General features: G+C 53.0%; 1 protein-coding gene across 2 annotated transcripts in view; it reads right to left on the bottom strand.

Annotated features, from left to right (window-relative positions):
* Window positions 1-16,928, bottom strand: part of plekhg7 (pleckstrin homology domain containing, family G (with RhoGef domain) member 7) — a 286,193-nt gene that overhangs the window by 30,784 nt on the left and 238,481 nt on the right. For both annotated transcript variants that reach the window (XR_015081504.1, XM_086009957.1), the window contains exons 6-8: window positions 13,166-13,267; window positions 11,035-11,184; window positions 5,718-5,813 (exon numbers count right to left, since the gene is read on the bottom strand). Coding sequence is in view for 1 of the 2 variants with exons in the window: in XM_086009957.1 (XP_085866083.1) it covers window positions 5,718-5,813; window positions 11,035-11,184; window positions 13,166-13,267 (348 nt within the window). In the remaining variant the exon portion in view is untranslated. The remainder of the gene's footprint in view (window positions 1-5,717; window positions 5,814-11,034; window positions 11,185-13,165; window positions 13,268-16,928) is intronic.

The following is a 16,928-nucleotide window of genomic DNA, read 5'->3' as shown; positions in this document are numbered from 1 at the left end:
GTAGCTTAGCAACAGCTTCAGCGAGACCTTGCAGAGCCTGACTGGTGAAAAAAAAGCAACGAAAAGAAAAAAAACCTAACGAAACGGCTCCTGATTTTTGCCGGTGGCTCGAGCATTCCGGACAGTTAACCTCCGGATAATCCAAAGTTTCCTGTATTTACATTCGGCTTCAATGAGGTAAGGTTCTGGATGCACCATGTGTACCTTACCCACAATGGGACAACTCAACAACAACGTGCATTTATATAGCACCTTTAATGTAGAGAAAAACCTAACTGGTTCACACTAATGGCCTTCAGAGAAGGAAACCTGCTGTCCTTACCCAGACTGGCCTATATGTGGCTATAGTCCCACACCAATGTGGTTGACTCTTAACGGCCCTCTGAAATGGCCTAGCAAGACACTCAGTTGTAACAAACCGCGACCAACGGTTCAAGGAGAAGGCGGCCCACCACCTTCTCAGGGCAACTAGGGATGGGCAATAAATGTCGGCCTTGCCAGCGACCCCCACATCCCGAGAATGACATTAAAAAAAAGTCTCACGGTGTTTTAGAGGGTTGAAAAAAATGGATGTCAAGCCAAATTAAGAGATTGAGGAGTGAGCAAAAGCTTGGTCAAAGAGGTGGATTTTAAGGAGGGTCTTAAAAGAGAAGAGAGTGGTGAAGGGGCTTAGGGTGGGAATTCCAGAGAGTGAGATCTAAGCGGGCAAAGGCGGGTATATGGAGTTAGGTCACAGATCAGCCATGATCTCATTGAGTGGTGGAACAGGCTCGAGGAGCTAAATGGCCTCCTCCTGTTTCCATGTTCCTAAGGCACAGCTGCCAATGATGGGGCAAAGGAAAGAGAGGAATAAACAAGCTCAGGTAAGAAATGCATTGCCAACAAGGCACATTCATTCATTGTATGAGATTTGCAGTGTAACGTATGCAGTTCTAGTAACATTACAGGACGTCAGGATTGTTTCTTAAACGTCGTCAGCATTTCAGTGTAAACTAAACCCAGAGTAAGTTTTGTGTCAGTTTTACACCAGAGTACCTTGTGCCACACAATGTACACGGGCCCCTTTATTCCAAGATTAAATCGCTACAGAGTGAGTCCCCCGTGTAACTGGGGCTACAACTAAACTTTGATAAAAGCAGAGGTGAATGAAGGTGCTGTCGTTTCGTAGCACAAGCTGAAACCATGAAATATTACTATTTACTCAATAATTTAAGAGGGTTTCATATTTTTCTGGGGCAAGGTCATTGCCCTGAGACGTTAACCCTACCTTCCTCTCGCCACAGGTACCTCCCTCTCGCCACAGGTACCTTCCTCTCTCCACAGGTACCTTCCTCTCTCCACAGGTACCTTCCTCTCTCCACAGGTACCTTCCTCTCTCCACAGGTACCTTCCTCTCTCCGCAGGTACCTCCCTCTCTCCACAGGTACCTTCCTCACTCCACAGGTACCTTCCTCACTCCACAGGTACCTTCCTCTCTCCACAGGTACCTTCCTCTCTCCACAGGTACCTTCCTCTCTCCACAGGTACCTTCCTCTCTCCACAGGTACCTTCCTCACTCCACAGGTACCTTCCTCTCTCCACAGGTACCTTCCTCTCTCCACAGGTACCTTCCTCTCTCCACAGGTACCTTCCTCTCTCCACAGGTACCTTCCTCTCTCCGCAGGTACCTCCCTCTCTCCACAGGTACCTTCCTCACTCCACAGGTACCTTCCTCACTCCACAGGTACCTTCCTCTCTCCACAGGTACCTTCCTCTCTCCACAGGTACCTTCCTCTCTCCACAGGTACCTCCCTCTCTCCACAGGTACCTTCCTCTCTCCGCAGGTACCTTCCTCTCTCCACAGGTACCTTCCTCACTCCACAGGTACCTTCCTCTCTCCGCAGGTACCTTCCTCTCTCCACAGGTACCTTCCGCTCTCCACAGGTACCTCCCTCTCTCCACAGGTACCTTCCTCACTCCACAGGTACCTCCCTCTCCCCACAGGTACCTTCCTCACTCCACAGGTACCTTCCTCACTCCACAGGTACCTTCCTCACTCCACAGGTACCTTCCTCAGTCCACAGGTACCTTCCTCTCTCCACAGGTACCTCCCTCTCTCCACAGGTACCTTCCTCTCTCCACAGGTACCTCCCTCTCTCCACAGGTACCTTCCTCACTCCACAGGTACCTTCCTCACTCCACAGGTACCTTCCTCACTCCACAGGTACCTTCCTCTCTCCACAGGTACCTCCCTCTCTCCACAGGTACCTTCCTCTCTCCACAGGTACCTCCCTCTCTCCACAGGTACCTTCCTCACTCCACAGGTGCCTTCCTCTCTCCACAGGTACCTTCCTCTCTCCACAGGTACCTTCCGCTCTCCACAGGTACCTCCCTCTCTCCACAGGTACCTCCCTCTCTCCACAGGTACCTTCCTCACTCCACAGGTACCTTCCTCTCTCCACAGGTACCTTCCTCACTCCACAGGTACCTTCCTCTCTCCACAGTTACCTTCCTCACTCCACAGGTACCTTCCTCACTCCACAGGTACCTTCCTCTCTCCACAGGTACCTTCCTCACTCCACAGGTACCTTCCTCTCTCCACAGGTACCTTCCTCACTCCACAGGTACCTTCCTCTCTCCACAGGTACCTTCCTCTCTCCACAGGTACCTTCCTCACTCCACAGGTACCTTCCTCTCTCCACAGGTACCTTCCTCACTCCACAGGTACCTTCCTCACTCCACAGGTGCCTTCCTCTCTCCACAGGTACCTTCCTCTCTCCACAGGTACCTTCCGCTCTCCACAGGTACCTCCCTCTCTCCACAGGTACCTCCCTCTCTCCACAGGTACCTTCCTCACTCCACAGGTACCTTCCTCTCTCCACAGGTACCTTCCTCACTCCACAGGTACCTTCCTCTCTCCACAGGTACCTTCCTCACTCCACAGGTACCTTCCTCACTCCACAGGTACCTTCCTCTCTCCACAGGTACCTTCCTCTCTCCACAGGTACCTTCCTCACTCCACAGGTACCTTCCTCTCTCCACAGGTACCTTCCTCACTCCACAGGTACCTTCCTCACTCCACAGGTACCTTCCTCTCTCCACAGGTACCTTCCTCACTCCACAGGTACCTTCCTCACTCCACAGGTACGTGCCTCTCTCCACAGGTACCTCCCTCTCTCCACAGGTACCTTCCTCTCTCCACAGGTACCTTCCTCTCTCCACAGGTACCTCCCTCTCTCCACAGGTACCTTCCTCTCTCCACAGGTACCTTCCTCACTCCACAGGTACCTTCCTCACTCCACAGGTACCTTCCTCACTCCACAGGTACCTTCCTCTCTCCACAGGTACCTTCCTCTCCCCACAGGTACCTTCCTCACTCCACAGATACCTTCCTCTCCCCACAGGTACCTCCCTCTCCCCACAGGTACCTTCCTCACTCCACAGGTACCTCCCTCTCTCCACAGGTACCTTCCTCACTCCACAGATACCTTCCTCACTCCACAGGTACCTTCCTCTCTCCACAGGTACCTTCCTCTCCCCACAGGTACCTTCCTCACTCCACAGGTACCTTCCTCTCTCCACAGGTACCTTCCTCTCTCCACAGGTACCTTCCTCTCCCCACAGGTACCTTCCTCTCCCCACAGGTGCTGCCTGACCTGCTGAGTGTTTCCAGCATTTCCTGTTTTTATTTCTGATTTTCAGCATCTGCAGTATTTTGCTGGTTGGCTTCATATTTTTATCCTGATATAAACGAGGGGTTTTACAATGCTGATTCAGTAATAATTTGAGGACTGACAGACAGGCATCCCTTGATCTTAGATGTTGTATAGTGAGGAGTTAGGCCTGGAGCCTTTCCAATTCCTTCTTACTGTGATAACTCATACTCCATTTATACGCTGATATTTGTTCACAAATATATATTTTTGTAAACAGCTTGTGTGCGTTTTACGACAGTTGATGCTCATTACCCTTCACTACCACACCCTTTAGCAGCAGCCATTTTGAATGTGACTATCTTTTGACTGGTTGCAAATCAATGAAAACTCTCCAAAATGGAGGGTGGGAGATGAGCAAACAAAACTGGCCGGGCCAGGGAGTGAGTAGATTACCTGAACCTGCTGATGGTCAAATAATTAAATCACGACAGACAAAAGGCTGTGGGTGCTGGGGGCCAATTGGAATTTTCAAGGCTGAGGTAGATAGGTTTTTTTTTGGTGTGGGGGGGTAAGGGTATCAAGGAACATGGAGTAATGGGGGTAAATGGGGTTGAGGCGCAGATCAGCCATGATCTAATTGAATGGCGGAGTAGGCTCGAGAGCCTGGACGGCCTTATTGCAGTTCAGATTCTTAGGGGTAAAAATTGGGTTGGGGCGTTACCTTAGCGCCCAGAAAATGTTAGCGCCACCCCGGCTGATTTTCCCACGTAGCACCCCGAGAGGGAGGAGGGGCGCTACTGGAAGTGCCCCGCGTCCCCATTGGGGCGCTGCGAGCCAATATCGCGGTACGGCAGGCCTTCCTCCCCTTATTAAAGGGGAGGAGCCTGGCGCAGCATGTCCCGGCGCCCAGCTGGGCCACCAGGGATCGGGAGTGCCGGGCTCATGGAGAGCAGCCGGCACCCCGCGGGGTTGGGGGGGGGCTTCACGGGGGCCGGGAAAGCAATGGGGGCAGGTGCTGGCAGGCGGCAAGCAACAAAAATGGCCGCCCACCACCTCCCCTTTAACTAACGCTGCCACGGCCGCAGGTAGGCCCCCCTGACCCCGGCGGACATAGCGTCCGGCGGTAAGTCGGGGGGCGTCACCCAATATTACAGCCGGGGCGCGAGCGGGGCGCTGTGCACGGCGATGATGTCATCGCCGGCGGCGCAGTGCCACCGCTAACCTCCCGCTGAATTTCCTGGGCGGCGTTAGCGACGCTGCGCCCAGGCACTGGTTGATTTGCGCCCGAAGAGGGCGCTAACGGGAGGCGCAAATCAACCAAATTTAGCCCCCTTATAGTGTAGCAGTAAATGCACAATATACGTGCAAACATTTACTACACTTACTAACCTCTCCAATAATACTACTCAATATTCTTAGTTGAATTTTATCAATAATTTAGATATTGGGCAGAACTTTCAACTTCAGCACGGGCAGTAGAAGGATGTTAGGGCCTTGGAGAGGCTGCAGAGGAGATTTCACAGAATGAGGGACTCCAGTTATGTGGAGAGACTGGAGAAGTTGGGGTTGTTCTCCTTAGAGCAGAGACAGTTAAGGGGAGAGTTAACAGAGAGGTTCAAAATCATAAGGGGATTTGATAGAGTAAATAAGGAGAAACTGTTTCTACTGACAGGAGTGTCGGTAACCAGAGGACACAGACTTAAGATGGAAAATTGAAAAGGAAAAATTTGCAGGGCTACGGGGCAAGAGCAGGGGAGTGGGACTAATTGGAGAGCTCTTTCAGAGAGCCGGCACAGGCACAATGGGCCGAATGGCTGCCATCTGTGCTGTATTGTTCTATAAAGATTCTATGATTCTATGATTATACACCCTGCCCAATTTTCCTCTCCAGTGTAAAGGAAAATCAGGTGTTGCGGACACCGGGCAGCTAATCCACTACCGCCTGTTATAGGCCCCTACCGAAGTTGAAAGCTCCGCCCATTCTGTCTACATGAGGTAAAGTCACTTTATAACAGAAACCTCTAACTTTGTGCACATTGCTAGTGTAACACTCCCTATTCCCATTACAGGTGCTCTGGTTACCTTGGATAATTCATTGAGGTTTGCAAACAGTCTCCAAGAATCAATGTCCAGAAGCCATCCATTGCTCTGTAGATGTTTCAATGTGTTCAGGAAGACCTTTAAAAAAGAAACAAAATAGGAGAAAACTTCTAAAAGCCAGGAGATCAAACTCTGCATTCACAACTAATAAAATGGGGCTCGCGTTATAACGTTCAGTGGGCTGTGGGTGCACTGCTGAACCAGGAAGGCCCCATTCTTGTTCCTCCTGGCACCACAAATATATAACCTGGAAATAAGTTTTGGAGCTGTTTTTGGAGCGGGCAGCACCGCTGGTTAGGCCGCTCAATGGCAGGACCCATGGGCGGACGGCGCACGCTCCAGCCACAGGTCCCTTAAAGTTGCTATCGAGGCTCAGACTATGTCATAGCACCCCAATTTTCATAGTAAAGAGGCCTACCACCGGAAACAGGCCGTCGATCCGGCCGCCTGTGAGAAGGCCGCTTGAAAAATGCCGGCAGACTGAGCAACGGCAGTAACGGCACGGTGAGTCTACCGACCCCAGCTTGAAGCTGTTACCGCCCCTTTGACGGCAATTTCAGCTCGTTAAAATTGGCCCGCACTGTCTAGCTCTGAAGGTGAAGACTGAAATGGACTGTCTCCAAGGTTAGATGGCAAAGTGAGTCACTACAGTCAGGCAAAAGGGGAGGGGAAAAGGGAAACTGGGGAGGGGCAAAGGGACACTGGGGAAGGGCAGTGGGGAACTAGGGAGGGGTGATGGGAAACTGGGGAGGGGTGATGGGAAACTGGGGAGGGGCAAAGGGAAACTGGGGAGGGGCAAAGGGAAACTGGGGAGGGGCAAAGGGAAACTGGGGAGGGGCGATGGGAAACTGGGGAGGGGCAAAGGGAAACTGGGGAGGGGCGATGGGAAACTGGGGAGGGGCGATGGGAAACTGGGGAGGGGCAAAGGGAAACTGGGGAGGGGCAAAGGGAAACTGGGGAGGGGCGATGGGAAACTGGGGAGGGGTGATGGGAAACTGGGGAGGGGCAATGGGAAACTGGGGAGGGGCGATGGGAAACTGGGGAGGGGTGATGGGAAACTGGGGAGGGGTGATGGGAAACTGGGGAGGGGCAAAGGGAAACTGGGGAGGGGCGATGGGAAACTGGGGGGGGCGATGGGAAACTGGGGAGGGGCAAAGGGAAACTGGGGAGGGGCAAAGGGAAACTGGGGAGAGGCAAAGGGAAACTGGGGAGGGGCAATGGGAAACTGGGGAGGGGCAATGGGAAACTGGGGAGGGGCAATGGGAAACTGGGGAGGGGCAAAGGGAAACTGGGGAGGGGCAGTGGAAAACTGGGGAGGGGCAATGAGAAACTGGGGAGGGGCAAAGGGAAACTGGGGAGGGGCAAAGGGAAACTGGGGAGGGGCAATGGGAAACTGGGGAGAGGCAAAGGGAAACTGGGGAGGGGCAATGGGAAACTGGGGAGGGGCAATAGGAAACTGGGGAGGGGCAAAGGGAAACTGGGGAGGGGCAAAGGGAAACTGGGGAGGGGCAATAGGAAACGTAGGAGGGGCAAAGGGAAACTGGGGAGGGGCAAAGGGAAACTGGGGAGGGGCAAAGGGAAACTGGGGAGGGGCAAAGGGAAACTGGGGAGGGGCGATGGGAAACTGGGGAGGGGCAAAGGGAAACTGGGGAGGGGCGATGGGAAACTGGGGAGGGGCAAAGGGAAACTGGGGAGGGGCGATGGGAAACTGGGGAGGGGCAAAGGGAAACTGGGGAGGGGCAAAGGGAAACTGGGGAGGGGCGATGGGAAACTGTGGAGGGGCGATGGGAAACTGGGGAGGGGCGATGGGAAACTGGGGAGGGGTGATGGGAAACTGGGGAGGGGTGATGGGAAACTGGGGAGGGGCAAAGGGAAACTGGGGAGAGGCAAAGGGAAACTGGGGAGGGGCAATGGGAAACTGGGGAGGGGCAATAGGAAACTGGGGAGGGGCAAAGGGAAACTGGGGAGGGGCTAAGGGAAACTGGGGAGGGGCAAAGGGAAACTGGGGAGGGGCAAAGGGAAACTGGGGAGGGGCGATGGGAAACTGGGGAGGGGTGATAGGAAACTGGGGAGGGGCAATGGGAAACTGGGGAGGGGCGATGGGAAACTGGGGAGGGGTGATGGGAAACTGGGGAGGGGTGATGGGAAACTGGGGAGAGGCAAAGGGAAACTGGGGAGGGGCGATGGGAAACTGGGGGGGGCGATGGGAAACTGGGGAGGGGCAAAGGGAAACTGGGGAGGGGCAAAGGGAAACTGGGAAGAGGCAAAGGGAAACTGGGGAGGGGCAATGGGAAACTGGGGAGGGGCAATGGGAAACTGGGGAGGGGCAATGGGAAACTGGGGAGGGGCAAAGGGAAACTGGGGAGGGGCAGTGGAAAACTGGGGAGGGGCAATGAGAAACTGGGGAGGGGCAAATGGAAACTGGGGAGGGGCAAAGGGAAACTGGGGAGGGGCAAAGGGAAACTGGGGAGGGGCAATGGGAAACTGGGGAGAGGCAAAGGGAAACTGGGGAGCGGCAATGGGAAACTGGGGAGGGGCAATAGGAAATTGGGGAGGGGCAAAGGGAAACTGGGGAGGGGCTAAGGGAAACTGGGGAGGGGCAAAGGGAAACTGGGGAGGGGCAATAGGAAACTGGGGAGGGGCAAAGGGAAACTGGGGAGGGGCGATGGGAAACTGGGGAGGGGCAAAGGGAAACTGGGGAGGGGCAAAGGGAAACTGGGGAGGGGCGATGGGAAACTGTGGAGGGGCGATGGGAAACTGGGGAGGGGCGATGGGAAACTGGGGAGGGGTGATGGGAAACTGGGGAGGGGTGATGGGAAACTGGGGAGGGGCAAAGGGAAACTGGGGAGAGCCAAAGGGAAACTGGGGAGAGGCAAAGGGAAACTGGGGAGGGGCAATGGGAAACTGGGGAGGGGCAATAGGAAACTGGGGAGGGGCAAAGGGAAACTGGGGAGGGGCTAAGGGAAACTGGGGAGGGGCAAAGGGAAACTGGGGAGGGGCAAAGGGAAACTGGGGAGGGGCGATGGGAAACTGGGGAGGGGTAATGGGAAACTGGGGAGGGGCAATGGGAAACTGGGGAGGGGCGATGGGAAACTGGGGAGGGGTGATGGGAAACTGGGGAGGGGTGATGGGAAACTGGGGAGGGGCAAAGGGAAACTGGGGAGGGGCGATGGGAAACTGGGGGGGCGATGGGAAACTGGGGAGGGGCAAAGGGAAACTGGGGAGGGGCAAAGGGAAACTGGGGAGAGGCAAAGGGAAACTGGGGAGGGGCAATGGGAAACTGGGGAGGGGCAATGGGAAACTGGGGAGGGGCAATGGGAAACTGGGGAGGGGCAAAGGGAAACTGGGGAGGGGCAGTGGAAAACTGGGGAGGGGCAATGGGAAACTGGGGAGGGGCAAAGGGAAACTGGGGAGGGGCAGTGGAAAACTGGGGAGGGGCAATGAGAAACTGGGGAGGGGCAAATGGAAACTGGGGAGGGGCAAAGGGAAACTGGGGAGGGGCAAAGGGAAACTGGGGAGGGGCAATGGGAAACTGGGGAGAGGCAAAGGGAAACTGGGGAGGGGCAATGGGAAACTGGGGAGGGGCAAAGGGAAACTGGGGAGGGGCTAAGGGAAACTGGGGAGGGGCAAAGGGAAACTGGGGAGGGGCAATAGGAAACGTAGGAGGGGCAAAGGGAAACTGGGGAGGGGCAAAGGGAAACTGGGGAGGGGCAAAGGGAAACTGGGGAGGGGCAAAGGGAAACTGGGGAGGGGCAAAGGGAAACTGGGGAGGGGCAAAGGGAAACTGGGGAGGGGTGATGGGAAACTGGGGAGGGACGATGGGAAACTGGGGAGGGGCAAAAGGAAACTGGGGAGAGGCGATGGGAAACTGGGGAGGGGCAAAGGGAAACTGGGGAGGGGCAAAGGGAAACTGGGAAGGGGCGATGGGAAACTGTGGAGGGGCGATGGGAAACTGGGGAGGGGCGATGGGAAACTGGGGAGGGGTGATGGGAAACTGGGGAGGGGTGATGGGAAACTGGGGAGGGGCAAAGGGAAACTGGGGAGGGGCAAAGGGAAACTGAGGAGAGGCAAAGGGAAACTGGGGAGGGGCAATGGGAAACTGGGGAGGGGCAATGGGAAACTGGGGAGGGGCAATGGGAAACTGGGGAGGGGCAAAGGGAAACTGGGGAGGGGCAGTGGAAAACTGGGGAGGGGCAATGAGAAACTGGGGAGGGGCAAATGGAAACTGGGGAGGGGCAAAGGGAAACTGGGGAGGGGCAAAGGGAAACTGGGGAGGGGCAATGGGAAACTGGGGAGAGGCAAAGGGAAACTGGGGAGGGGCAATGGGAAACTGGGGAGGGGCAATAGGAAACTGGGGAGGGGCAAAGGGAAACTGGGGAGGGGCTGAGGGAAACTGGGGAGGGGCAAAGGGAAACTGGGGAGGGGCAATAGGAAACGTAGGAGGGGCAAAGGGAAACTGGGGAGGGGCAAAGGGAAACTGGGGAGGGGCAAAGGGAAACTGGGGAGGGGCAAAGGGAAACTGGGGAGGGGCGATGGGAAACTGGGGAGGGGCAAAGGGAAACTGGGGAGGGGCGATGGGAAACTGGGGAGGGGCAAAGGGAAACTGGGGAGGGGCGATGGGAAACTGGGGAGGGGCAAAGGGAAACTGGGGAGGGGCAAAGGGAAACTGGGGAGGGGCGATGGGAAACTGTGGAGGGGCGATGGGAAACTGGGGAGGGGCGATGGGAAACTGGGGAGGGGTGATGGGAAACTGGGGAGGGGTGATGGGAAACTGGGGAGGGGCAAAGGGAAACTGGGGAGAGGCAAAGGGAAACTGGGGAGAGGCAAAGGGAAACTGGGGAGGGGCAATGGGAAACTGGGGAGGGGCAATAGGAAACTGGGGAGGGGCAAAGGGAAACTGGGGAGGGGCTAAGGGAAACTGGGGAGGGGCAAAGGGAAACTGGGGAGGGGCAATAGGAAACATAGGAGGGGCAAAGGGAAACTGGGGAGGGGCAAAGGGAAACTGGGGAGGGGCAAAGGGAAACTGGGGAGGGGCGATGGGAAACTGGGGAGGGGCAAAGGGATACAAACTGCCCACATGAACTATTTGTACTCTTAAGCTGTAGGAAAATGCTCCAGTATCTGAAATCTGTAAATACCAATCGTCCTTGATCCTCCCCTTTACTTCCAACTGTGCAGAATATTCTTGATGTCTGCCAGATTCTCTGGACATTGACTCTGTTATGGGTACCTTGGGCTTATTTTTAATAACACTTTGAACAGTTAAGATTGAAGCGATGGGCAAGATTGACAAACCCACCTCCTCCATCACCAGTAACTGGTCCCCGAAGTAGGTGCATTCACTGGTGAAGATCTCCCACATGGCCTCCTGTAGCTTCTTATCCTTCTGCTCAGTCCAGGTCTCTGGGTTAAGGTTCTGGATCTTCATTACGTGTGTCCAGCTTTTACCCTGACAAGGTAAGTAAGTATTAGATAAACTGATACCGAAAGGCCAGCACATTGGCACGAGGGAAACAGTTAGGGCTGGATTTTATCAATGGAGGTGAGTAGGAGGCAGGACTCCCACTTTCGGGGTTGTAGTCCCGCCTCCATCGAGTTCGATTTTGACTTGGTTGGCCTTGTTGAGCCGCCCAGCGGGCTCAGCAGGCCAATTAAGGGCCACCCGGCAACAGGTGATGTCACAGATTGACATTTCATCTGTCAAGAGCTTTTGACAGATGAAATATCAGCGTTTGACAGCTCTTTGAAGCTGTCAAACACGGACAATCTGTACTCCAAGTTAATTCCTTCCTCTCAGGCTGATTTAGAGATCTCTCCAGAACAGAAAGCAGAGGCTGCAGCTTTTGACAGCTCGTGGCCATTCTGCTTTCTGTGCCGGTGAGATGAGGGACTCCCGAGACCTGAAGGAAGGAAGCCTGCATTAGTAAATAAAGGTAAGTAAAACTTGACGTAATAAAACTCACTACGCACTTGGTTTGAGCATAAAGCAAGGCTTTAATCAACTTGTTTCCGAACATGGAGGTCTAGTTGTACTTCACTAGTTCCTTGTCTTACAAAATGTCCCTGGCAAGCTGGGGCCGACGCCCGAGTATTTATACTCCTTGGACGGCGCCACCAGCTGGCCGTCCAGTGTTATTTCATGAGTAGTTTCTTGATGAATGATGAGATTTATAACAAAACTTATTTAAACACTTTACACACACCAAACACACTTACCTCTGCACTCATGCACCCATCACTCACCTGAACACCGGACATCTTGAACCCTCCAAGTCCTTCAGCCCGACGGTTCGCCTCGCTAACTTGGCGTGGGTTGGAGCCGTCGGGCAGCCCACACTTCAGGGATAAAAATAGGGATTAGGCTAAAAACTGCCTGTTAACTACCTGTTAACAGGCAAAAATTGGCACTAATCCCCTTCCTGCCCCGGGGAGGCAGCTCCCAGCACAAGTCAGGTGCCCGCCTCCTGGGAAACGGGCATGGAGGTGGGTCGTGTTCGTGCCCCCCGATTTTGCGATTTTAACACCCCACACGCCTCCATTCCCGCCTCCATGGCCCTGGGAAATTCTTGCCCTTAAACTCTGCAGGCAGAGAAATCATTTGACTGATCCCTAACATCAGAGGACCCAGTTATGAGGGAAACTTCAGCTCTTCAACTTTGAAAGACCTCATCTGGAGTGCTGCATTCAGTTCTGGGCCCCGCACCTCAGGAAGGATGTATTGGCCTTGGAGGGGGTGCAGCGCAGATTCACCAGAATGATACCGGGGGTAAACAGGTTAAATGATATTATCAAGTTGCATGAACTGGGCTTGTATTCCCTTGAGTGTAGAAGTTGCGGGTTGCTCTGATCGAGGTGTTTAAAATGATAAAAAGATTCAGTAGGGTAGATGGAGAGAAACTATTTCCTCTGGTGGGGGAATCAAGAACAAGGGGGCACAATCTTCAAATTGGAGCCAGGCCATTCAGGAGTGAAATCAGGAAACACTTTCATACAAAGGGTGGTGGAAATCTGGAACTCTTCCCCCCAAAAGGCTGTGGATGCTGAGGATCAACTGGAGCTTTCAGGACTGAGCTCGGTTCTTGTTGGGTAAGGGTATCAAGGGATATGTCGCAAAGGCAGGAACATGGAGTTGAGGGACGGATCAGCTGACTGGCGGAACAGGCACGAGGGGCTGAATGGCCTACTCCTGTTGTTATGTTCCTATGAAAGGTGACTGAGAGGGGAGCTGATGGCGATTTTTTTTAAGATAGTAAATACTACAGAGCTAGATCCAGAAAGACCTGATGTCAGCAGAGTTCCTTCGGAGCACTGAGGTCGGAGGTCAGAGAGAGGTGAACTGCCAACTGCTTCACTCTTCTGACTGAGAGAGGGGGAGCCTGAAGGCAGGGGGGGCGTTTGGTCGGTGACAGTGATGAGTCAAAACGAAATACCTTGTACTGTTGGAAGCCGTGATCTGTGCAGTCCGCGATCTCGAGGGATGCCAGAAGGTTCTCTAGGTCGGATATTTGCTTGTGCCTCACTTTACTCTGAAACTACAGGCGTAAAATGATTGTGTAAAGTTAGAGTGTGGAAAAATACCAATATTGTGCAGAACTCTCGGGGGCGACGTTTGCCTGGCGGGGGTCTTGTGCAATGGTTCTGTTTTGGGGGGGGAGCCCCTCTATAAAGCCGAGATCGATTTACCTCAATCCTTAAATTTATCAGCGGCTCCGCTCGGGGCCCCCTGACCGGCTCGGGGACTCGTGCAACCCAGGAGATTTGCACTATCCTCGTGCCGCCACTAAGAAATCTGAGTACAGGCAGAGGGCATAGGGGTAGAAATTCGTCTTGGAGGGTGGTGCAAAGCGGGCAGTATTGGATCGGCAGCCCGTTATCCGCAGCGCCCGATGTTCAGCTCCACCGCAGTCAATAGAACTGAATATCGGGCACTGTGTGTAACGGGCGCCCGATCCGATACTGCCCAGTTTGCTCCACCGCCCAAGACCAATTACTATCCCTTAAAATGTTTCTGATTCTGATTCCTAGTTAAATACGTCTAATATCTTTTGCTAACGTGACACGTCGAGGGTGATTTTAAGAGTCTGGGCTGTGCATGGGGGGCTCGTCCTCCCGCCAACCCCCCCCCCCAACCACCCTGTTGGAAACTCTGTGCACACTGAGCATGATTTACCCACCACCATCGGAAAATTGTGCCCAATCGTGTCCCGTATTTCAGATATGCACTGCTAGTGGGCAAGTCTCCCCACTGGCTGTGCGAACTTTCTAAAAATTTAATTCTCAGGATGGGGGCGTTGCTGGCAAGGCCCATCCCTAGTTGCCCTGAGAAGGTGGTGGTGGGCCGCCGCCCTCTTGAACTGAAATTCCTTGTTGCATTTTTGAAACGACTGAGGGCTTTGCTGGGCCACTTCAGAGGGCAGTTAAGAGGCAAGAGCATTGGTGTGAGACTGGAGTCACATACAGGCCAGACCGGGTAAGGGCGGCAGATTTCCTTCCTTAAAAGACATTAGTGAATCAGTTGGGTTTTTACAACAATCTGCCAGCTTCATGGTCATTTTTACTGATACTAGCTCTTTATTTCCGAATTTATATTTTTTAAACTTGGCCTCCTTGTATAATAGCGTGTCCTAATTTAGCTTTCATGCTAAGGAGCAAACACGAATGGATTGCGATATAAACAGCTTTCCCCCCATGGTTCAACAGGGTTCGGTCAGTGAGTAGCTGAGCCACTCCAGACAAGGGAAGGCCCGGGTTCAATCCCTGGTCCAGCCCAAGTTAGTTGCTCTCCGCTTGGGGCAGAGGTCACAGAGTGCCACAGTTGACCTTTGCACCCTGAGTTAGGGAGCAAAAAACTGACCCGGAGTTCCTGGTCCCAGTTGCTTTGCAATAACCCCTGCTCCTAACGCATGTTAACTGCTGTCAAGTGGGGAAGGAACCAGACCCTTCCCTCTCCCACAGTTGGACAGTCTGTAAACACTGACTGTCATGGCTTGCCCATGTCGAATGGTTGCTTGGGTAAGATGTTGGAGGGTGGCTGGAGTCATTGTTTGGGGAAAAGAAGGTAAATTGGGCTAAAAAAAAAGGAAAATGATTATAACCGACAACAGGACTCTTCATCCAAACATAATGGCCTAGAAAATTCAAGAGCGCCCATTTTTGGGGCACATATGGAGAGGTCCGAGGAGCCCTGGATATTAGGCCTCCGACCTCACTTGACTGAAGACAGCGATGCAGGAGGAGCCCAAGGAAGAGGAGTGGATGAAGATCATGCTGGTCCACTCCCAGTTTAAAGCCCAGTGAAGAAAGTTCTACGGGAGGATACTAGTTAATTATATATAACACAGGGTATTTTACATTATTTTACATATTTTACAGGTATTCATTGTAAGAAAGAAACTTTGCATCTTACTTATTGGTGTTAGGGATATGTGAATAGACAGCTACTAACATCAGATGATGTGGAGATGCCAGTGTTGGACTGGGGTGGACAAATGTAAGAAGTCACACAACACCAGGTTATAGTCTAACAACTTTATTTGAAATCACAAGCTTTCGGAGCGCTGCTCCTTCATCAGGTGAAGTGAAGAGTTGCATATAAGCACAGCATATATAGTCAGAGAGTACTGCCAGATGATTACAGGTAACGTTGTCTACCTCATACGTTGCAGGAAAGGATGCCCCGGAGCATGGTACATCGGCGAAACCATGCAGACACTGCAACAACGGATGAACGGACACCGCACAACAATCGCCAGGCAGGAGTGTTCCCTCCCAGTCAGGGAACACTTCAGCAGTCAAGGACATTCAGCCTCCGATCTTTGGGTAAGCATTCTCTGTAGTGTATGTAACCGTTCCACCTTTAAGAGAACCGTTCCACCTTTAAGAGAACTATTTTAAGAGTTGCACTACTTTATCTTGGCTGCTGTATACTGTAATACCGGCGGTCACCACACCGGTATATAAGTGCGGTGTAATGATTTATTGGGCAGTTCCGCCCTGACCTTCGACTAGTAAAGACCTGTTAATTTTTACTCTTGTGGTCTGTGTATTAATTCTCAATATAACACACAGACTTAACAGTGGCGACGAGTATGATCTTACCCTGCGGCAGAGATTATCCAAGGCAGTTTAACGGGCGTCGAGAAGAGGCATCCGCCCTCATCATTCTGCTGAGAAAAGACTCGAGTCTGCAGAGCAATGGAAGAATTCTAACACGAAGCCTTCCATCAGCAACAGGCAGGATCATCCCTTCTATCACGGTGGTGGGTAAGCCGATCAGCGACGAACAGCGAGTCGGCCACGTTGACTGTGAAGTAGGGGAGGGAAGATTGGAGGATATAAGGGCGGAGAACTCGACCACGGCCGGGGAAAAGAGCCGGACAGAAGTCGGGGCCAGAGGCGCTGCGGAAATGCAGCTGAAGGGAGCGGTACTCAGCGTAGATCAAATGGCTTCGGGTACAACGAAATGTTATCGTTGTGGGAAGACAACACACGATCAGAACCAATGCTGGTTTAAAAACCAGGAATGTAGAAAATGTGGCAAGCTTGGTCACATAGCTAAAGTATGCCGGTCAGGAAAGAAGACCAGCAACAAAAAGTCACCGCAGGAAAAGTGCAGAAAGGTACATAAGGTGGCTGAGAAGAGTTCGGATGAACAGAATTCGGATTCAGACTCCAACAACCAGGAACTGGGTAGTCTGAGAATTCACAATGTGAGTAAGGAAGCTGACCTACAAACTATCTGGGTCACGCTCAAGATAGCCGGAGTCCAAGTGAAAATGGAATTGGACACAGGATCAGCCCTAACAGTCATAAACCGAAGGGACTACAAGCGGCTATTCTCGCATATACCCTTGAGAGATACCGAGATTGTCTTGAAGACATACACGGGGCAAAGAGTATACCCCATCGGAAAGATAAAAGTCAAGGTGAAACACAAGGGCAAAGAACACCAAGGAATGGACTTATATGTACTACCTGAGGGAGGTCCACCACTTCTGGGACGGGAGTGGATCAGGAAAATAAAGATGGACTGGCACTCCCTAAAAGCAATAACGGGAGATTCCGGAAAAAGAAAAGATGTCAAACCTGCACGATTGTCCAGAATATTGGATGAGGGCATATGCAGCAGTGACAGTGACAAAGCAGAGAGTGAGAACTCGGAAGACAATCAGCTCAGACCCTGGAACTGATGAT

The sequence above is a fragment of the Somniosus microcephalus genome, chromosome 17 (assembly GCF_052327205.1).
Source record: "Somniosus microcephalus isolate GS21.2 chromosome 17, FLI_Smic_1.0, whole genome shotgun sequence".
Lineage (NCBI taxonomy): Eukaryota > Metazoa > Chordata > Chondrichthyes > Squaliformes > Somniosidae > Somniosus > Somniosus microcephalus.
Note: the sequence above shows the minus strand (reverse complement) of the source record. Positions and strands in the feature narration are given on the sequence as shown.